Here is a 24,142-nt window from a genome sequence, read left to right on the forward strand (position 1 = left end):
ATAAGGTTCTTCCAAACCTATTACTTAACACAGGTGGTGAGTGTCTTATAAAGATCACTGTCACCATCTTGAGGATATTCTCTTTCAATCAGCAGTCAAATTTTGGCATTTTTCTTTCATCAGGCTTAATTCCAACACTCTCAGTTTAAATCAATACCAAGAAATAGTAATCCATAAAGAGAAACAGATGATTGTGTTGGTATATTGGGCATCTGAACACATAAGACTGAATTAAGGACTTGCTAAGTTACCTGACCTGGAGGTAAGAATCATAATATATGGTAACTGGGAAGAAATTTAAATGAGGAATCATAATAACCTTCAACCTAGCCCACCTGTGGTTTAGAAGCATCCACTGGCCTCTTCCTCTAACATATGTGTTCAAAAACAAACCTGACTTAAGATCATCAGAGAAATGCAAATCAAAAACCACCACAATGAGCTATCACCTCACACACACTGGGAAGGCTAAAAATCAAAAAAACAGATAATAACAAGTGTTGATGAGAATGGAGAGAAACTGGAACCTTCACACACCGCTGATGGGAATGTAAAAAGGTATAGCCACTTTGGAAAACAGTCTGACAGTCCCCCAAAAAGTTACACACCATTACCTCACAATCCAGCAATTCCACTCCTAGGTATATACTCAAGAGAAAGGAAGACATATGTTCACACAAAACCTTGTACGTGAATGTTCATAGCAGTATTATTCATAATACAGCCAAAAATTGGAAACACATACATCCCATCAACTGATGAATGGATAAATAAAATATGGTATATGGAATATTATTCAGCCATAAAAAGGAACAAAGTACAGATACATGCTACACAGATGAAGCTTGAAAACATTATGTTTAGTGAAAGAAGTCAAGGGAGACTACATTATATTATTCCATTTATATGAAATGTTCTGAATAGGCAAATCTGAAGAGAGAGAAAGTAGACTAGTGGTTGTCTAGGGCTGGGGGAAATAGGGGGTTTGGGAGATGACAGCTAAAAAGTATAGGGTTTCTTTCTGGGGTGACAAAATGTTCTAAAATTGATTGTGTTGATGCTTGCACAACTCTGTGAATATACTAAAAATCTCTGAATTGCACACTCTAAATAGGTAAATTATATGGTATATGAATTATATCTCAGTATCTTAATAAAGCTATTAAAAAACCTGACTGCCAAGTGCTAAGAAACACAAAACAAAACAGATGTTACTTACTTTTGAAAGCAAAAGAGCAAAGCGACTTAAAGAGAAATCAAACATTTGCTTTATTTAAAGCTTGTAAAATGCCATTTCATTACATCAGATTTTCACAAATGTAAGATGACTATGTCATGAGAGAAGGAAGAAAAAAATCAACACCTTAGAAGAGAAAAAAACCCATAATTTAGTTCCAGCTTCTTGGTTTGTAAAATGAAAGAATGGCTCTCCAAACCCATGTTTTCTCCATTTTAATAAAAAAGGGAAAAATGTGTTTGTGTGTGTGTATGTGTGTCTGGAGGAGGGTATTCTCAATGGGTGGGCACTCCTTCCAGGGGTCCATGTTATCTGCACACAATTCACCCCAGTAATATCATTTCTGGTGAGAATCTGACAAGCTAAACAGTAATATACAGATTCGTTAGTTCTGGCTGCCCAAAACATTAGCAAACGAAGAAAATGCCAATGGTTAGATTTAGGGTATACCTGCATCTCTTTCTTTCTGGCTAATAAGATTCTTCTAAAGAACAGTAATATACTTGGAAAACAGAAGAATTTTTTACATCTCAGTTAATATGACAAAAATGGAAAGCTGTTTTTTATTCCACTAAAATGTCCCACAAAATAGTTATTTATTGTTCATAGCAAAAGCTTGAGATTACTATAAAAATACATCCATGACAGTGGTTTATCAAGAGATGACATGCCTCATCTGTTAGGGGTTGAAAAAGGGCCACTTGTACCAAAATAGAGATGTTACATTTATTTGAAAATCCTATAAATCACTTCAATTATACATAATTCCACATTTTTTAAGCTCAAATGTTTTAAATACCATCCCACATCTGATAAGCACATAGCTATTGTCAGGCACATAGTATATATTCAATCAACACTGGAGTTCTCTGTCCATTCACTTCAAATGACACAAATGAGATACTGGGTTTGTTGTTGAAAGGCAATCAAGCAATTCCACTTTTGCAGACACTATTTGGCTATTATCTGTATGCTAAGCAATTTCCTAGGAGTAAGTGATGAGGTACAGTTAATTCCACTAATTTCAGTAGCTAACAATGAAGATGACTGTGAAAAATCTGAAATTAAAAATATATTTAACCACCTCTTTCAAAAACAATGTATGTTATAAACTAAAATTGAAATGGGCTGAATATGTAATAATTAATGAAAAATACCTCAGGTTTAATTTGCAAAATGATACAGTAAATAAAACTCACTTAATGCTTAAAATAACCAACCTTAAAAAACCTAGATTTGAAGAATTTTTCATTTCTCAGGTTCTTAATTTGAAAAGGTATTAATTTTAGAATTCCTTCCCCTAAAATCCTGAAGATTGTCTAAGATAAAATTCCAGAGACTGATTTTCACATATTTTATATCAAAGGAATACAAGTTGGGAGGTTTCACTTACTATTTTCAAGAGCCTGTGCATTACTCTAAAACCTTTAAACAAATTTGCTAATAAAACAAGAGGGCATAAATGCAACCACAAAACTAAATAACCAATCATGTTAATAAATGCCCCCAGGAAATGTCTTTTACACACAAACATAATTTCTGATTATTTAACACATAAAAAGACATTTTTCTACTTTTCCCACCTCCATCTCGATTCTTTAAACAACAAATACAGCTTCCCAAGTCTAAAATATTTGAGTAAAATTGCAACTAACCTTTATATACGCACTTGGGTAGATCTTATGAACAGCATCTCCAGGTGCACGCCCAGCTTCTCTGTCTAAGTAGTAACTCTGTACAAAGACTGCATGGTCGCTAAGGCACCTGACCCAAACATCACCTTCACCTTTACATTCCAACTGCACACCTTTGCCTATGTGCAACCTTAGGAAGAAAAAGGGAATTACATTCCATTTTGATAAGTATTTAAAAATAAATTTTAGTTCAGATTATATAGCATACCCAATAATGAAAAACTAAAAAGAACAAAGAGGGGCTGGCCCTGTGGCTGAGAAGTTGAAGTCCCACACGTCCCGCACATTCCGCTTTGGCGGCTGGGTTCATGGGTTCGGATCCCACGTGCAGACCTACTCGACTCATTGGCCATGCCATGGAGGCATCCCATGTACGAAGTAGAGAAAGACTGGCACAGACGTTAGCTAAGGGCTAATCTTCCTCAAGCAAAAAAAAGAGGAAGACTGGTAACGGATATCAGCTCAGGGATAGTCTTGCTCACCAAAAAAAAATAATAAAAAAAGAAAATTATATACCACCATAACCAAAATATAGCCATTGTTAACATTTTTTGTGTATTTCCTTCTTTTATGAATATCTTATTCATATATAATAATGATGAGCATATATATATCGCTTACTATGTGTCAGGAACATTTAACATAAATTCTCAATTAACCCTCACAATTCAATGAGATAAATACTACCATTCCCATTTTATAAATGATGAAACTAAGTCTTACAGCTATGCTTCCCAAATCAATAGCCACTAGCTATATGTGGCTATTTAAATTAAATTAATTCAAATTAATTTAAAATTTCAGTTAATCACATGAGCCATATTTTAAGTGCTCAATAGCCACATGGCTAGTGGTTATTGTGCTGGACAGAATAGATATAAACCATTTTCTTCATCACAGAAAATTCTATTACACGCCACTGGCTTAGAGAGTAGGTAATCTGCCAAAGTCACACAGCTAGCAAGAGAGTCATGATTATGTGCTTACGCACATGCACATTTCCTTAACGAGGTGAGATCAGACAAGACCTAAAATTGCTTATCTTTTCCTGTAATACTTCATCTTAGGCATTTATATTTGATTATATAAATTTTTATTAACATTTTAATGACTACATAAAACGAAAGTTTATCAAAATTAACTTAACCATTTCCCTTTTATTATCAGTTTTCCAACATTATAAATAACACTTGCAGAAACATGTCTTTATTTTATATTATTTCCTTTCAATAGATTTGTAGAAAAAAATATATGATCAGAGGAAATAAAAATTAGGTTTCAAACTGGATTCTAAAAGGTCTAGTTACCATTCAAAACATAGAAACCTAACAACAACAAAAAAAGACTATCTTTATCATGTTTTATTTTATTTACTTTTTTTTCTCTGCTTTATCTCCCCAACCCCCGCCCGGTACACAGTTGTATATCTTAGTTGCACGTCATTCTAGTTGTGGGATGTGGGACGCCGGCTCAACGTGGCCTGACGAGCGGTGCCATGTCGGCGCCCAGGATGTGAACTCTGGGCCTCCGCAGCGGAGCGCAGGAACTTAACCACTCAGCCACGGAGCCGGCCCGTTTATCATATTTTAAATAACAAACATCTACAATTAAAATGGAATGCTTACAAATTCTGAATTTTCAAGATGACCTTTATTCTTTTATCTATATTTGAAAACTTACATAATCTACACTGAAATATATAACTTCAAAATAAAGACTATGTAACATATTCAATTTTTAAAATAACTAACAATTAATACCTTGCTCTCTCAATGGCTTCTGTCCTGTGGACATTGGAGAGTTGACCCAAGCAAAAGCGATCTCCTCCAGAAGGGTCCACATATCCATCAACAGTAACAATAGGGCAGCTTGAAGGAACCTTAAATGTCTCTCCGACTTGAACATCCATTTCAAAGTAAGCAATGGAACACCAATACTCAGGAGCTGTAGGAAAGAATGGGAGAGAACATCCACCCATGAGAGAAAAATATGAGACTTTCACTTTCACTTCCTAAGTCAAACTTTTCTTAAAAGAATGGGTGAAGGGAAGAGAAGCATCTGAAAAGCACCCAAAAGAATCTAATTAAAATGACAATGCATTAAAAAGTAGGCATTTCCATGTCTTCTATTGTTCAGCTCAGTACCTAGTATTCTTGAAACTCCAGGGTCTTTTTTTTTTTTGAGGAAGATTAACCCTGAGCTAACATCTGCCACCAATCCACCCCTTTTTGCTGAGGAAGACTGGTCCTGAGCTAACATCCATGCCCACCTTCCTCCACGTTATACGTGGGACCCCTACCACAGCATGGGTTGACATGTGGTACGTAGGTCCGCACCTGGGATCCGAACTGGCAAACCCCAGGCCAAAGCAGAACATGTGACCTTAACCGCTGTGCAACTGGGCTGGCCCTCCAGAGTCATTTTTGACATCTAGAATTCGGTTCTTACCTTAAAGGACCCAGTCAACTGAGAATTTATAGAATGGAGGTAATCAGAACCTAACATAAATTATTTTACCATATTGTTTCATTTGACTGCATATACTATCTTCTACGCAGTTTGAACTTTTATTGTTTAAAAATACACTGACTCTAAGACATATTCCAGGGAAGTGTTCTTGAATAACATCAATCCATGGCATATTTTTATAGATCCCTAAATGAGAGAAAGGGCATAAGGAAGTCAGCCATTCCAGACCAGAGCCAAGGTTAATTACACTCCAACTACACAGTTGCTATGAGCAGGAATTCTCAACTCTCTTGGGTCACTTGTCCCATCTGTATTTTTGGTGAAATCAATTCATGTTAACTACTACAATTTTAACTTTGAAGATGTATTTAGTGTATTCATTTGAACAACAGATGATTTAAAATAATTATGACTGATTGAGGAAAAAAGGAGACATTACTTGGTTTGATTTACAAACATAACCAAGCAAATATTTCTAATTTTTGTTTGAATACAATGATTATTACATAGAGCCCACACACGGAAATTACTTGGTTTTCCTTTTTAAACTAATTTAACAGGTATTTATGGAGAATCTAGGAATCATTCTAGGCACTAACATACATAGCAGCAAATAAAACACCTATTGTCCCTACTCTCATGGAGATGCAGAAGCAGACAAGCAAACAAACAAGATAACTCAGGTAATGATAAACACTGTCAAGAAAATATAACAGGGCATGGGACAGAAGATGAGTGGGAAGAATATTTCAGACTAGACGGTAAGAGTCCATCCTCTCTGAGAAGGTGAGACCCGAAAGGCCATGAATCCATGTGAAGACTGAACATTTCAAGAGGAAAGCAAATGCAAAGGCCCTAGAGTGGATATGGTTTGACATATTTAAGGAAAAAAAAAGTTCAGTGCCCTTTGTTAGAGAATAAAAGTTTTCTGCTGATAAACCAATTATTTATCTGCAGCTTAATGTGCCACTTATGACCTATGAAGTAGAATTTGAAGCAATCAAACTTTCAACTTTCAACTTAGAATGACAAAAAAGTGCACCTGTTCAAAATCCCAAAATATCTTAAAATGAAGTATGATTGATGCTTAAAATACATTTTTTAAAAAATCTTATAAAATCTATTGTTCAAAATGTTGTCAAGGAAGAAAGTACTTTCCAAGGAAGAATTAATAAAACATTAGAAGAATTAATAAAACTATTAATAAAAAATTTAATTTAATAAATTTAATTTAATAAAAATTTAATAATTTAATAAAAAATTTAATAAAAATTAATAAAAACATGAAAACTAGTGATATACTAAAGTGCCTTCTTAAAAAGCCAGTTTTGAAATATTTATCAAGTTATTTTTCAAAGTAAAATTCTTTATTAAAGACATCACATTATGCTACGGATAAGAAGCCTCAGCAAACCTTTCAGGTATACTGGTTGAAGCTAAAACTAAAGAGGTTGTCTAAGATAAGATGATAATTATCCAGTGTTTTGGCAGCAAAAAACAGTAACAGAACTTAAAAGAGGTCTTTAAACAACCAGTCCAAAGAGTAAATTCTGTTACAAACCATGCCCTGAAGTCATGAATGTTTGCAATGCTGGGTAAAAAATGGGGCCCCAGTACATGTATTTCCTCGTTCATAGTGAAGAACACTATCCAGAAGTAAAGTTCCATGGTGAGCAGACTTTTTTCCATGAGAGTCAATTCAGGGGGAGAAAAGGGAGTTGTATAATTTTCATGTTTAAATAAGAAAAATATACTTTTATCATCATGAATTGCAACATCTGCAACTGGACTTAAACCGTATCTTCTTAGTTCCCACTCACCAAAGGGTTGGTTTTGTTTGTCTGCCTAATATTTCAGATACCAGACAACAATGATGGTTATATAAAGCTGCATCTCTGAACAGGTTTAGTATGAGTTGACCTGCTAGTATTGGGAAGAAGAGTTTTAAGAGATTTGAGGATAAAAAGAAACTGGCATCAGAGTTGCACCACAGACCAGGGATGAAAAAGGACCATCTATTAAGAGACTATTAAGGTCTAGGAAAGTAGGAGGAAGGGCATTACTATCTGTGAGAAAAGACGGGCTAGAGGTTATCTAAGTGGGTTCCAGAGACCTTGGCAGTGTTGGGATACAAAATACTAGGTGAAAAACTTTTCTACTTCAAATTTGCTAAACAGCTGGGAGGGAACATTCTTATTTTTCAAAAAGGAGAAGATAACAGGAAACACACACTCATTAAGCCTTTCTGGATCTCTCTCTGCTCTTTTGCTCCAAGGACCAAATGCCATATAAGAAACAAGCCTGCAGCTTCTCAAAACTAGCATCAATAGCAGGAGAGAATTACTCAGTTCAGAGAGAGCTTTCTTAGAGCCCCAACTCATCTGAAAGGGAGTGGGATTGTTATGTGCTTGCTGACGTTGATATTTTTAGTTTCTTGTCCCTAAATTAGTGAAGTTCAGCTGGTCTCATGAAGCCTATGGGCTGTTCATCACTGGCTAGAGAAAAAGTTTTAAAAGACTGAGTTAAGAACATGAAATTTTTTTTAACAATATAAGAACTTAGCTAAATATTTTTTGTAATGGGGAAATGTATTATAAAGCACAGTTTTACCAAATAAACACTGTTCAATTATAATGGGAAATGTAAGTCTCCAAAGCATTATCTTCAATTTCTGAAACAGTCATTCAAGAAAAGGTTAAAAATTTGGTTAAAGCTCCTAAGAGATTCATTATGAATTATTCATTTTATTATTTAGATCTGAAAGAGATGCCCTATGAGAATCTTTTATGAACACATAAAGGTTCTCTCTTGAATAGCCAACAGTTCCAAAGTACTAGAACACAACCTGAACTTGGAAACTTGTGGATTTTTAATCCATTTATGAATTATCAAAACAACTTCGAAGACACTGAGGAAGCTCTTCATTTTAATTTGTAATCAATATTTAATTTAATGAATATATCTCAGCTTTAAGAAAAAGCAAAAGCAGAGTCCATAAAAAAGAAAAGATTAATCTTTTCTAGAAATAGTTTTTCAACTTAGTTATCAAAGTCAAAACATAGAAATCGCCAAGTAAATGACCTGTCTGAAATGTTTCACACTAAGATAATGATGAATACTACTTTTATTTTCTACAATTTATATTACCTATATTTCCGAAAATATTTATGCAACTATCTTCAAAAGTAATTTCTCAAAATAGATTCACTATACATTATTGATGATTTTTAACTATTAAAAATATTTTATATATTCAGAGGTATATGCATATTTCCTGCCCAAATGGTCCTAAGTCTATGGCAGAATATTTTAGCATTTCTTAATCAGACCTTAAGGGGCTGCATTAACCATAGACTTAATACAAATATTTTTACTTTGGTGTCTTTTCTATTCATTCATGAAACAAGGGTAACAGATACGCAAACTAATAACTGTAATTTACAAAGTACTGGATAGCAGGGGACACAAGGGATTAGGAAAGGCTTCCCAACAGTGGTGTACTCGAGCTGGATCTTAAAAGAGTATGCCACATTTAGGAGGATAGGAATGTGTGGTCCTCACCTCCTGATATTCACATCCTTGGATGGTCCCCCTCCCCACAAAGATGATCTTATAGAAATGATGATGTGATTTTTGAGGCTAAGTCTTAAAAGACCCCAAGGGTCTGTCTTGCTTTCTCTTGACCACTCACTATAGGGAACCTGGTTGTCATGTGAAGACACTCAAGAAGCTCTAGGGAGAAGTCTACACTGAAACCAGAGCTTCCTGCCAACAATAACACTAACTTGCCAGGGATGTGGGTAAACTACCCTCAAAGCGAATCCTCCAGTCCCAGAAGAGCCTTCTGATGATGGCAGTCAAAGCCAACAACATGAGTGCAACCTCATGAGACTGAACCAGAGCAAACCAGCTAAGCCGCTTTCAGACCCCTGACCCAGAGAAACTGAGTTACTAAACTATTATTGCTGTTTTAGCCTGCTAAGTTTTGAGAGCAATTTTTTGCAGAACAACAGATAACCAATATAGAGTACGAGACATATCAGGCAGAGAACCACACGTGCAAAAAAAGCACAGAGGAATGATACAGCTGAGCAAGCTTGGGTAAGCAGTTCAGGACGGTTAAAGCATAAAAAGATGAGGCTAGCGAAGTACGCAGGGACCAGGATCGGAGACTCCTTTCTGTCCAGCTAAGGAATTTGGACTGTATCGTATGGCCAAGCACTGCAGTGTTTTAGTTCTCAGTCTGGGTGATGGTTACACAGGTGTTGGCTTTACTGTTATTTATTAGGCTGTATGCATACTAATGTACTTTTCTGTATACTACAATTCTCAATAAAAATTTTTGTAAAAAGGCAAGACCTCTTCATCCACACAAAAAATGTTTAAAACCACTGGCAATATGTAACTAACATAAAGAAAATCCACTGAAGAGGATAATTTAACTAGTACATATGTATGGTTAAAAAATGTTTCTGCCCCACCTGCAGCACTTTTCTCCTAATCAAAACATATTTGTCTCCTAAATCAGCAAAAAGTTTATTAAACTGTCACACCTACTGCTCGTGAGCATGATAAAATGGTTCTCATACTCTGATTGTGATACTGTAATGCAATTTGGCCTTTTGACCCAGAAATTCCTTAAATCTCTTAAACTGAAATATGAGAAGAGTTACAAGCAGTAAGATTCTACCTTCAACTTTTTTTAACAGCTAGAAGAAAAGAGAACTACAATAAATAATAAATAACAGAACACTGTTAAAGAAAATTACGTAGAGCTATTTGAGGAACTATAAGTTATTTTTTGATCATTATGGTTACTGTAGTCATATTTTTTAAAAAATCTTTATTGCAGGGGCTGGCCCCGTGGCCGAGTGGTTAAGTTTGCGCGCTCGGCTGCAGGCGGCCCAGTGTTTCGTTAGTTCGAATCCTGGGCGCGGACATGGCACTGCTCATCAGACCACGCTGAGGCAGCGTCCCACATGCCACAACTAGAAGAACCCACAACGAAGAATACACAACTATGTACCGGGGGGGCTTTGGGGAGAAAAAGAAAAAAATAAATAAATAAATAAAATCTAAAAAAAAAAAAAATCTTTACTGCAAATATATGCTGAAATATTTACATATAAAATGATTATATAAGCTTTTCTTCAAAATAATAGGTGAGGATGTGAATGAAAAGTAGGTAAGGGTATGAACGAAACAGGATTGGTCATCTGTTGATAAGAGCTGAAACTGAGGGATGATTACAATGGAGGGCGGTTTCCTATACTATTCTGGTATTTGGTGTCTGAAAATTTTTCATAATAAAACAATTTTTTTTCAATTAGGAGAAAAAAATTAAGGTGATGAGTTGAAATTGTAAACAGGTGGAGGGGAGGAAAACAAATCAAATCCTACGTTTATGTTTAAAAGTCTATGGCATTTTCTTCTATTTCCAAAGTTTCTGTTTTATTGTTTCCATAGTTTAAAAAGTTACATTCAAACTTTTAATTGAGGGCATCTACTTAGCTATTTACTCTTTTGAACATAATTTAATCAAATTGTTTCCAAATTCTGGTTAACCAGAGATTCCTGACTCTATCTTATCTTCTAAGACAGATACAGCGAATTATTTTACTTTTGAGTATCTACTTCAGATTCTTCCCTAGCTTTTTTAAGCTATAGTTTTACAGCTGTTCTATTTTGAAACCTAGTTTTCTTCTGCTGAATATTTACGTATTCAATGCTAAAACCAACATTTTGGTATGCTATATTTTAGCTGACAACACAGTTCTTGTCTCTTCTTTCAGAGACAGTTAAAAAGAATCAAATATAAACAGTTTGCCTACATTGGCTACTTGTAAACCGTTGATTAACTAATGCCATAATGAGTACTGTACTTTGCAAAGTTAAGTTACTCTATAATTATATTAAAACTTGTGCGTGTGTGTGTGTTTCAATCACCATAAAGAAATCTAAATAGAGGGAATCAATTTTAAACATACTTACCAGGGTGATTGGAAATGGGAGGCTGGAATGCAAGCTCATTGTGAACTGGCCCTAAAGAAAAGACAATAAAAATCCCATTTTTATTTATTAAGTTTTCCAACGCTAAAACTTTTAATAAACTTTAGTTAAATATAACTGCTGTACCTTAGGAGTTGTTTAGATCAAGCTTATGCAATGTCTAAGAACTTAAAAGCCTAGCTTAGATTACTTCATTATTATAACAAGAAAATATTCTTGAATTACTTTAGCAGATATTCAACAGCTAACATTTTAGTGCTATGTGCCAAGTGCTATCAAGTAATTTATAATAGTCATACACACAAAATTTAATGTAAATTATAAATGATTTATTCATGTAACATGTAATACAGTATAATTTATAATGCAATATATAATAATAATTCAAATTGTTAGGCTCATTCTAAAAACAAGTGTTTATGGTTTATTAAATTAAGCATATTTGCATAATAGAACAGTAGCTAACATAATTGAGAGATTATCATGTGTTAAGACATGTGCTAAATACCTCACGTGAATTATTACATTTACTTCTGACAACACCCCTTGAGGTACATACTACTATTATCACCCTTAAGGCTTAGGGAGGTTAAATTACTTGAGAATGGTCACACAGCCAGTGAAGGGTCCAAACTCAGCACCCCCAACCACTATGCAGGCCCAGGCAGCCATTAAAAACTACATTCTCTTAAGACATGGACAAATAGTACCATAACTGAAAAAAAGCAGGATACAATAATATATACACAGTATGATCCCCGCCCCCCCAAATTTATATATACCTATTTACATGACTGGAAGTAAAAATGTGACAAAATATTAAAAGTGGATATCTCCGGGTAGCAGGATTCTGGGTAATTTTTATTCTTATTTACATTCTTCTGTATTTTCCAACTTTTCTGTGGTACTATTAATCTTATAATGGAGGAAAAGGGATTTAATACATGTGAAAGATTTACAATGGAGGAAAAAGGATTTGATATATATGAGAGATTTACATTCTTGATTGTACTAAGCCAAATGAACAATGTTCCTATTCCACCTGAATCTGCAAGCTATGGTTATCAGTAGGGTACCCCTCCCAGTCAAGCCTGCACAGAGTAAAGTTAGGTTCAACATCTGAGAGTCTATGGTATGCCGAATACTATGGTGAGGGAAACCTTGAGATCCTGACACTCAAGGGGTTTCAATCCACTTAGGGTGGATATACAGATACACATGAGATCTAAGAACATACACAAACAAACAAATGAATGGAAATCAATGTGGTGTTAATGAAACATCAGCAACAAAGAAATAAATGTATTTAGTAAACATCACTCCTCTAAAACAAAGGTACGACAATCTATGGAAAATAAATAATACTGTTTACAAAAAATACTAAAAAGCACTAATCATTTGATCAAACTAAATTGCAAGATGAATAAAAGATGTGAAACCATTTTTTAAAAAACAGAAAGAAAACAAAGTCCTCAAAAAGAAAAGGCCCTTACAACAAAAACAAGAGCTTACAGTAATGTCCGGGATGGGGCGGCATAGGCGGGTGGTGCTGAAGATGGCCGTTTTGGTGGTGAGGCAAATTAGGTGTGTATGGTGCGGTCCTACTTCCAGTCCAGGTGGTAGTGCTGTCTAAAAATTAAGGCCCACATGGATTAATTTGCTTTTATGAAGTCTGCCTATTTTTTCTCAACTACTTAAAAGATTTTTAAAAGCATGTACATACTATGATGGTAAGTAGCTGGCTGACCAGTAAATCCATTCTGCTGCTGTCCTGGCTGAGGCCCTGAAGCTATCTGCAACAATCCTTCACTATGGCTGCCTGCCAGTATACTGGGAGGCTGACCTAGAGGAACAAGAACACATTAATACGGTACATTTATAGATGCAATCCTATGGTTTTACACAGTAAATGAAAGACCAATTATATCTGATAGTCACAACTATAAAGATGAGCAAAAAGTGCAACTCATCCACGGCTTATCAAATAAAAAACCCTAAAGTCATCTATAAAGGCTAATCTTAACTTGAAGAAGTTCAAAATTAGTCCATCTTAAGTAACGTCTAGCTAATGTTAGTGGCCTATTTCTTCACAAATATTCTTCAAATGCCAGCAAAATCCCACTATATGTCTAGCCTATCATAGTAACTTCTTCAGAAACATATCAGCTCACTCCTGGCCACTAAACTCCATCCAGTTTGGGACCTTTCTGATTAGGACTCCCAAAGTCCAGGCTCAAGAAAATGTTGAAAACTGAAAACTTCATTATCAGCACTGGTACTGGTAATGGCAGAATGCTAGGGTTTGATAAAAGAAAAGCAGAGCAGGCAAATACTTTAAATGGAATGTGATGGGTAAGGTGAGGAAGTTAAAAAAGAAAAGGTCAAACTGCACTGTCCAATCATATAGCATTTGCTAGTAAAAAAAAAAAAACCTATCCGTCTACTTTGAAATTCTCTCACATACTTTTAAAAACCAAGAATCACTTCTTTCCAAGAATACTATCATATTTCTGAATTCACAGGAAACCAGTTGCCCTCTCTATATGTAACATACCAGGAGGACTAAGCTTCCTCTGACTTCTACGCTATTCAAAACATTCTCTGATACTGCTTACTGACCTACATTTTTAAGGCTTTTTCTTAGTGGGAAAAGCTTGATTTCTTTAAGCAAGCATTAATTAAGTCAATTGTTTATCTCATTTAGAAAACACTGAAATTTCATAATTGTTATTTGTCCACTGGATTCACCTCAATCTTCTGTCATCTAATTGGGCATACAATCAGATAGAAGAGAGTAAATGACACCATTGCTCAACATATCCAGGAAAAGGAACATTTTTCTCCTCTCTACAAATCACATTTCCTTAAGGCTAAGATTGTAAAATTAAAAGCTTAAGAGAATATTTTAATATTTCCCAAATTATTTATTTTTAAAGATGTTTTTAGAAACCTCCCTTCCTATTCATCCAAAAAAATTTTTTGCAAGTTATCTTTAAAGGTTAATTATATTTTTACTTTTGCTTTTCATGCTATATACTCTGTTCACGCTATATACTCTGAGCTAACTTAGAAAAACTATCACTATAAGGAGGAATTAAATTATTTTAATTTACAGGGATTTAGAAAGAAACTCTGAAGATACTCAGGTGCCAAAGGAACATAAACTGTAAAGTAGCCCACTGTGGTTATCTGGACTATTTCCATTACACAATTCCAACTACATAAGATAAAATTAAACAATTCAACTAAATCAGGTCATGTAAAATAGCCTTCTAATTCCCCTATTTTAGTCCAATTTCTTTTCTTTCTTTTGATTCTATCAAATATTTTTTGAGATTTAAGGGAACATTTTCCACAAATTCTAAAACCTAAAGTAATTACCATTCAATGGTGAAAAAACATCCAAAAAGTACCAAAACAAAATTATTTGCATTTGATTTCTATCACTTTTTCTGGTCTTCAACAGGACTTGGCCCCAAGGAAGAGAACAGTTAAAATTAAGTCACTTTAGCAATCATCAACAAAGGCATGCAAATTCAATCTCCAGATAATATCAACAGAGGTAAGTGGCTGTGCGCTTCCACTAATCTATGCTCAAGTGGCTGTAATGTACCTTCTTTTATTCTCCATCGCTACCCACTCTGTTTGTCAACTATATTCCCAAATTGGCAAATACAGAGTAAGACAGATAACAGAAGCACCAAGTGGTTACAGGCCAGGTTCTAAAGTATGTGCTTACCCTATATGACCCATTTAGAATATGCTATCTATGGTGAGACTGTGATCTCATGTAGCAAATCCAAAAGATACTGCTTTGAAGAGGTGAAATGAATTAAAGAGAGGGAAATTGGGTATACTTTACGTGAAAATTCAATTATAGAAATCAGTCCTCCATTTATTCCAAAGATCAAATTTCTATGTTGAATGCGATGTGATACTAAAGTAAACAGAATAATGCTCCCTTTGGTAGCAGCTAACAAAGTATCAGTCCAGATCTATCAACAATCTACCGCTGATGTGGGCTTAGCCACAATCTCCTTAGCAACCAGATGCAGTAACACCGTATGAATGCCAAGATCCTGCTCTGTGATTAATTAAAAAAAGACCTACTACATTTGCCAAGCAGCAAACTGCCCAGCCTTCGGTGACTGTGAAAATAAACAGCAGTATTAATGGAACCAGGTCATTATTGCCTTGATCAGGCCCCAAGAAAAGGTGAACCTAACACCACTCTGCCTCCATGATGTGGCAGAGAAGGTGACACCTCTATTATGGGAAGAACCTTTTTCTTAAGGTTCTTGTCAGGCTTCTTGTTAAAAAAAATGGTTAAATAGGGGCCAGCCCAGTGGCACAGCAGTGAAGTGTGCACGTTCTGCTTTGGCAGCCCAGGGTTTGCCGATTCAGATGCTGGGTGTGGACATGGCACCACTTGGCAAGCCATGCTGTGGCAGGCATCTCACATATAAAGTAGAGGAAGATGGGCATGGATGTTAGCTCAGGGCCAGTCTTTCTCAGCAAAAAGAGGAATATTGGCAGTAGTTAGCTCAGGGCTAATCTTCCTCAAAAAAAAAAAAAAAAGGTTAAATATATGGAATTAAATTTTACTAGAAACTGACTAAAATACTTAATGTCTATCTTGAGGGATATATGTTATAAACAAGTTTGTCAAGATGCCTTTTTCTAAGTTTGCACAATGGGAGACTGAGATGACTATTATAAACTAATATTCTGTCAGATAAAGCAAAATAAAAACATTGATTAAAGAAAAGATTGCAATTCCATTAACACAGATTTTTATACACATCTTGGTTCAAAACTACTCATTAACTACTTAAATATTTTTCTAAAATATATCTGAAAGCTCAAGAGGCTTCTCATTTCTGCATAAAATAATAGATAAAGTACAAATTAGACCATTAATTTAAATCAGTATTATAATCCAAGTCATTACTTAAATGCCAAGTGACGCTACATCAACATAAGAACATTTAAATAAACTGACACCATTTTTTCTGGGACCAACCCAAAAAACTATTTAATACTTGTTTACTTATAAAAGACACCATAGTACTTTTAATTTTTACTTACTTGGAGTATTCCTCCAAGTGACTAGATACAAATATTCAACGGTTAAGGAAATTCAACTTGCTGACTACATCTGATTCTACAACTCACTTGTGGAAGCCACAGGAATGTTGGGAAAGTTGGTGGTACTGGTAGCATTCGACTCAGATGGAGCTAACAGAGCTGGTGTGCTGTACGTCTCCGTCGACGCACGATTACTTGGTGGATGCTGGATGGTTTGAATTGAATGCCCTTCAGTGGATAACGATGGCTGTCCCTCAAAGTCATGAACATATTCATCCTTCACCAACATACTTGGTGGAGCTATATAGAAAATGAAACACATTTTAAAATCTTATAAGCTTCTATTCTCAGGGAAAAAAAATCTTTTAAGTAATACAAGACTACCTAAAATCAACTATAGTATAAATAACTCTAACTCAGAATTTTTTCATAATATTTTAAAAGCCTACTACTTTATCAGCAAAAACTATTTATTTAGAGGTAGTGGCATCAGATATATTTTATCAACCAATCTGACTGGCTCCTTAAAATCTGAAGCTAGACTACATTTCAAAAACCTCCAGCAATGATCCTAAAGAAGTATTCCTTAGTTTCTTGATTAACCTAGAGTAATTACCTTAAATATGTAACATGAGGTAGATGAAAACCAAATGGCTTGGGAAAATGCTTATTCAGGTGAGAAGACAAACGTGAGATCAAGTACTTAGCTGTACCTTTTTGCTAACTTGACATTGTAGAACTATGAGTGGGATTTGATAGCTATCCAATTCCAGGATCTAGAATTACTGCTAAAGAACATAATCTCTGAAAGCGAAGTGCATTGTATGTTCCCTAAAGGGTTAGAACTGGACAGCAAAATCCTAAATGGTAAGTCAAACTGAAATTTCTTTCTAGAAACCAAATCAAAATAATGATGTTTGATAACTTTGTGGTGTGAAAACACTCAATAAGTAACATCATTCACCTATGTGGTTACACCTTAATAAGCAAAGGCAGACTCTAGCTAATACAACATAACACTTTTCCTTGAATAAACCAGGGAATAGTTGGCTTTGTTGTGAGGAAAAGAAGAAAACTAAAACTGCATTTATAATGTCAATTGTTCTCTGCCCAAAACCTCCCCATCTGTTTGTGGGCTATTGTTTTGAGGTTTGCTTTTTATCTTTAGCAAACAACCTTTCACTGCTTCTGAACTAACACTACTCCAGAATTTTACAATCCACTGAACTTGAACAGTAGGTTCTCTTCTTAGAGCAGTCAATTAATAGCCACAAAAAGACATTCTCTTTTCCATTAAGAATCAGCATATAGTGCTCCTTATCTTTCCCTATGTCAATCTTTGAAAAAATCCATTACACAAAATACCAATTAATTACATGGCTATTTTTTAATCAAATTTAGACTATTTCAAAGCGATAAGAATAAATCATTGTTCAAATTTCTATGTATAATCTCTTAAAGGGCTTTTCCAAGCATCAAAAGTCTTGCAGACATTGATATTTTTAAGACCCATAAATTCTACTCCAGAGTTTCTATTTAGAAAATTCTACAGAAACAAGAAAATAATCAAAAGGATGATTAACACATCATTATATATCAGTAAAAAGAATCGGACCCAACCACTCATCACTAATGTTGGTCAAATTATAAAAACACAAAGAAAAAATTGTTAAGAACATAAAGTGGGTATGACTGTATTTAATCAACCTTTTTTAAAAAAAATTACGTTCTTCAACAAAGTTCTATGATTTTCTTCATCTAGATTCTGACATCTTTTTAGTTCCTGGATATTTTAGGTTTTCTTCTTGTTATCGAGACTAGGATCTTCTTACCAAGATATTAGTATTGCTAGTACATAAGGAGAAAGCTATTGATTTGATAATATAGCTGGTCAACTTGATACTCATTGCTTCTGCTTTTCAATCGATTCTTTGGCTTAATGGTCAATCATAACACCTGAATTCTACTTTTAAGGAGTTATGCCTCATAACTTTTTCTTGTCTAATACATTGGCTAAACCTTCCCAAATGTAAGTTTGGGACTTCTACCAGTCTACAAGTCTCTTTAATCAAATAACGTAAAAGATACGTTTCTCAGGTATCAACAAGGATAGATATCTGAATACAAGTTTGCCAAGAGAAAAAAAAAGTAGGTTACAAAACACTATTGTCCACTATGATCATATGCATGTTTAAAAAATCATATACTGTAAGTAAAAAAGCAAGGTCCAGAACAGTATACCATATGCTTTTTGTTTAAGAAAGGAGGGAAATAATACATGTGTTTTTGCACAAAGAAACCCTGAAAGGAAACACCAGAAACTAATAAAAGTGATTACCTGAGGTAGGGGGGAATGGGGGCAGGGGTGGGAGCACTTCTTTTCACTGTATACCTTTTTATAGTATTTTGATTTATGGATCATGTATTGCCTATTCAAAAAAATAAAATTAAAAAAAACATATAGTATATATTTTTAAAGTCCAGAAAAACAGACACCAAACTATTTAGTATTTCTCTTTATGGACTAGCATTCAACAAATTCATTCACTGAAAAAAATATGTATTGAGCACCTATGTTCCAGGTACCGTTCTAGCACTTGGGATACATCATTAAACAAACAAAAAAACCCTCTGCCCTCGTGGAGCTTACAGTCTTCTGTAATATTTTTCTACTGTTTACATACATAACAGCAAGCACATACTACTCCAGCTCCTCCCAGCTGTCTAATCTCAGGCAAGTTTCTTGACCTCTCCAGGCACCAGTCTCATCCACCAAAGTGTGGATAATGCCACCTACCATGTAGGGGTATGAGAAGGATGACACAACACTTGTAAATCATTTAGCTCAGTACCTGACACAAAGTGAGTACTTAGTAAGTGTTAGCTATAATAATTGAACCATATTTTTAGAGCAGTTATACACATACACATTTATTTGTAAAATGTCTTATGAGGGGTAAGGACTGTATAGGGGACAGAAAAGTGGAAGCCTCTGAGCTCATCCTAGGCCTGTGCTCTTTATCACCACCAGCAGACAGGCCAGGCCACAGCACTTGCCTAATGGTACTGTCACTGTCTTATTTACCTTTTCTCTTCTCCACTAGACTATGAGCCCTCTAGAGTGGAGAAAACACATCTTATTTATCCTATCATCCCTGGAATCTGACACAGTACCAGGCAATACATGCTCATTAAATATTTGTTAAAATGAATACACAGGTCAATGTGGTCACGGAAAGTTTCATGAAAGAGATGAGAGAGGCTAGAAATGATTACCAGCAAGATCCCAACTCAAAAGTGAATAAATTATCCCTTTTCGCAGCTTTCAGTTACCTGGCTTTGTATTATTCCTTTGTCCAAATCTAGAAGGAGCTCTGAGAAACACCTGTTGGTTTTCTGAGGGAGAAAGCCAGCCTTTACATAACCACCACTAGGGGGATCCACAAGGCCAAACATAGCCCTCGAGCCACTAAAAAGAGGCTATCAACGCACACAATCCCATTAAAAACAGGTACTCATAGGAGCATTTTAGGATACCAGAGGAGTGTGATGAGTCTTCAGAAGTGGACCCCTTCACAATCACCTCTCTAGGGAGATTCTGATATAGTTATCACTAGTCTCCCAACCCCTAACACCCACAGGGCTAAATCCTTTAATTCTCCAAAAACACGAAGAATGGTGAAGATCTGAAGAATGCTTACTTTCAAAGAAAAGAAGTGACTTGATAACGTCTGTGTGATGAAGAGGAGGGCTTTCCCCAATCTTAAAGCTACCCTTCCTAGACCACCACGACCAACCCACCGTTATCAGAAACCTACTAACCATTAACAAGTACCAAAAGGCACTAGAATATTCCCCTATTATTAGTGACACAGAAGAAAAGTGGAAAATAAAGACAAGTAGACTTTCATGCTCTTCTTAAACTTTGTTTAAGGTCAGATGTATTTCTGACCCACCTCTATGATTCTGCAACCAAAAAGGTGCTAAGCCACTAGCTTCCCTCCAAAACAATGGCACACCTTTCTAAGATGATAGTGACTCTTCATCAGAGTTTCTCTGCAAATTAATTAGTTCTTACAGAAGTTTTAGTCCATTAACATGTTCTAAGTAACAGAGATAAAGTTTTAACAGATGTCTGTTCTCAAATATTACACAAAAACCCCAACAAAAAACATAACATTCCCATTTGTGTTTTATTTTCCCACCTCAAAACACTCTTTCCTTAAAAAAAAGAAAAAAACCTCACTTTCTTCTTCTCAAAATAAGATTAGATCATCTGTGATCAGCATATACTTTAAAGTAACCTTGTTGTATTCACTCAAAATATAACAAGACTGAAAAAAGTATTAATATATGCAGTTTTAAATCATCCTTAAAATTATCTATCATACATAAAAATAAGTTAGGCTGAAATGAAGAAAAATTAGAATACTGGTATTCTTAAAGGATATGTTATACATGATTCCAAATCACCAAACATTACAGCCATTTAAACATTATACCCATTTAAACTCTGGGCTCTATGAGATTTTCTTCCAAAATAGCCAGTTCTTACCAATTCAAAACATATTCTTCCTTTATATGTTTTATGTTCCCCATCACATTTTTTAGACTACTTTAGTTCATAAATAGTAGTTTAAGTCCAAAGAGCTAACAGCCTCTTTAAATCCAGTTTTAAATGCTGATACAGGCCAAAAAAAAAAAAAAAAATCTACATTTTCAAAGCAGTAAGTTTTTTCCTTCTAAATGTTACGAGCACGCATGCAAACTAATTCTAGGTCAATAAAAAAATAGAGGGAACAGGATAAAGAAAACAAAGTTACCAGAAACAGATTACGTACCATTACTCTGCAGTGTTAATCCTGAGAGATCTTAATTTTTTAAAAAAGAAAAGAAAGAAAAGAAAACAATAATTACCATGAAAATATTTTCTATTATACTTAAAATTACAGAATGTAAATTTAAGACAGAGATTCAAAACTTCATGCACCAATTCAAGAATAGTGGTATAAATGCTACCTGACAATACATAAACTAAGTATTAAGTGATATATTTTTTTTCAAAAATAATCTTCTAAATGGGCAAAATATCAGCTGTATATACTTAACTTTAGCAGTCAAAATACAAGTTTCTTCCCAAGTTCAAATTTAAACATTTATATTTCATTAAAAATGTCTGATTCTTCAGACTAAGGAGCTTCAACAAGGCAAGGGAAAACAAGATTGAAATGAAAAGACAACCCACCAACTGGGAAAAAATATTTGCAACTCATATCCAACAAAGGGTTAATCTCCATAATATAAAGAACTCACACAACTCAACAACAAAAATCAAACAACTCGTTAAAAAAAATGGGCAGGGGATATGAATAGACGTTTCTCCAAAGAAGATATATGGACGGCCAACAGACACATGAAAAGATGCTCATCATCACTGATCATCAGCGAAATGCAAATCAAAACTACACTAAGATATGACGTTACACCCATCAGAATGACTATAATAGCCAAGACAAAAAATAACAAATGTTGGAGACGTTGTGGAGAAAAAGCGACCCTCATACACTGCTGGTGGGAATGCAAACTGGTGCAGCCACTATGGAAACCAGTATGGAGATCTCTCAAAAAATTAAAAATAGAACTACCATATGACCCAGCCATTCCACCACTGGGTATCTATCCAAAGAACTTGAAATCAGCAATTCAAAGAGATTTATGCACCCCTATGTTCTTTGCAGCATTATTCACAACAGCCAAGACGTGGAAGCAAGTCAAGTGCCCATCGACTGATGACTGGATAAAGAAGATATGGTGTGTACATATATTCAATGGAATAATAGCCATAAAAAAATGACAAAATTGTCCCATTCACAACAATGTGGATGGACCTTGAGGGTATTATGTTAAGCAAAATAAGCTAGACAGAGAAAGACAAACACTGTATGACTCCACTCATGTGGAAGATAAACAAACACACGGACAAAGAGAACAGATCAGTGGTTACCAGGGTGAAGTGGGGTGGGGGGAGATGGGCGCAAAGGGTGAAGGGGCACACATATAAGATGACAGACAAATAATAATGTACAACTGAAATTTCACAATGTTGTAAACTATCATAACCTCAATAAAAAAAAAGCCTGAGTCTTTAACCTTAGGTTGAAATCCTAGGCTATTTCCAAATTTATAATTTAACTTAGAAAAATTAAAACACTATAAATATCTTTCTAAAGATAAAAGCAAAGTCTGCGTACCAATTCCAGGTGATACAACTCGTTCATAGTGATATGGATTCACACAGACACTATCACATTTTAAGTCAAATGCATACTGACAATATTTAACATGTTTTAGTTCGTTTTTGTGAAGATCAGGCCACCTCCAGAGACGGGCATAGATCACATGAGGAAATCCTTTCCGACCAGCCACCTAGGAAAAACAAATGACCATTTATTGAGCATCAGTTATGTGTCACACATATACAAGGCACTTTATTATATATGTTCTCATTTAATCCTTACAATCCTGCAAAGCCAGTATTATAATCCCCATTTCATAAATGAGAAAACTAAAGTTCAAAATAACTTACTTGGCCATAGTCACAAAGCAATGAACTAAAGTATGATTTTAAGGCTTGTGCAAAGGTTTTAAAAAATGCAAAAATAAGTAGGAGTTTGTTGTAGAAACCATGCCTAAAATCTAGAAATAAAAATTTTAAATCAAACAACATAAGATTTCTGTTTCTTTAAAAATATTAAGCACAGGAAATGTATTACCTAGTTCTACATGAAAAAGGTGATCAGTGAAAACGAAAGGTAAATTTGTAAAATATGAGCTTTTAATTCCTTAACTTTTAAAGACATGCTTGAATTCTTCCAGATTGTTTTTCATATAAAAGTACCAAACATACAATATCAGATTTCTAAATTATAAAAGGACCAAGTATAACTCAGTTTTTAAAATGTGCATATAATACCAAAAAAGAAAAGGCTACAACGAAGTGCTAAAGGTGTGAGTTTTCTTCCACTTTTATTTTTATTTTCCAAATTTTCTACATTGAACTTTTTTATTAAAAAACTTTTAAGATATATCTTTATCATATGGAAGGCATATTCCTCCATATATTCCCATAATGCATACTGGTATAGGATGTACAGTATCTGAAGAGATGGAGTAAGCATTAAATTATCCCACAGTAACTCAAGAGGAAATATGAATTTTTTTAATATGCTACTACAAAAGATACAGAAAAACTCTAGCACAAGACTAACCTGAAGCCTGCCATCCAACGTTCTCTGTATGGTAACACATTTGCTAGGATGAGCTCCATTTGTAGTTATAGCTGTTATTAAAGAATCCAATTCATCTTTTTTCTCCTTCAGCTTCTTCACCAAACTTTCAATTGCTCTTTTTGCAAATGTTTCACTCTCTCCACCTTGTCTATGGCACATCAAACTATGTACAATGCTCAGACAGGCATCATTACTTGTTGGTGTATTCGTAATAGACATATTGTCCATTTGTTAAAGTTATTTCTTTTAAGTCAAATACGTCTCCAATTTCCGGAGCAATTTCGATATTTTGGAGGCAGTGAAAAACAACGGCTAATGTTGCAAGGAAAATTGTTAGTCATGTGGTATTCAGGATA

General features: G+C 34.8%; 1 protein-coding gene across 2 annotated transcripts in view; it reads right to left on the reverse strand.

The window, feature by feature from the left end:
• Nucleotides 1–24,142, reverse strand: part of SMAD4 (SMAD family member 4) — a 36,707-nt gene extending 12,565 nt beyond the window's left edge. For both annotated transcript variants that reach the window (XM_044774740.2, XM_070513042.1), the window contains exons 1-9: nt 23,766–24,142; nt 22,749–22,923; nt 21,339–21,368; nt 16,585–16,797; nt 13,133–13,252; nt 12,922–13,038; nt 11,392–11,442; nt 4,692–4,875; nt 2,893–3,061 (exon numbers count right to left, since the gene is read on the reverse strand). In XM_044774740.2, coding sequence (XP_044630675.1) covers nt 2,893–3,061; nt 4,692–4,875; nt 11,392–11,442; nt 12,922–13,038; nt 13,133–13,252; nt 16,585–16,797; nt 21,339–21,368; nt 22,749–22,923; nt 23,766–24,014 — 1,308 coding nt within the window. In that variant the 5' untranslated portion in view covers nt 24,015–24,142. The remainder of the gene's footprint in view (nt 1–2,892; nt 3,062–4,691; nt 4,876–11,391; nt 11,443–12,921; nt 13,039–13,132; nt 13,253–16,584; nt 16,798–21,338; nt 21,369–22,748; nt 22,924–23,765) is intronic.

The sequence above is a fragment of the Equus asinus genome, chromosome 7 (genome assembly GCF_041296235.1).
Source record: "Equus asinus isolate D_3611 breed Donkey chromosome 7, EquAss-T2T_v2, whole genome shotgun sequence".
Taxonomy (NCBI): Eukaryota; Metazoa; Chordata; class Mammalia; order Perissodactyla; family Equidae; genus Equus; species Equus asinus.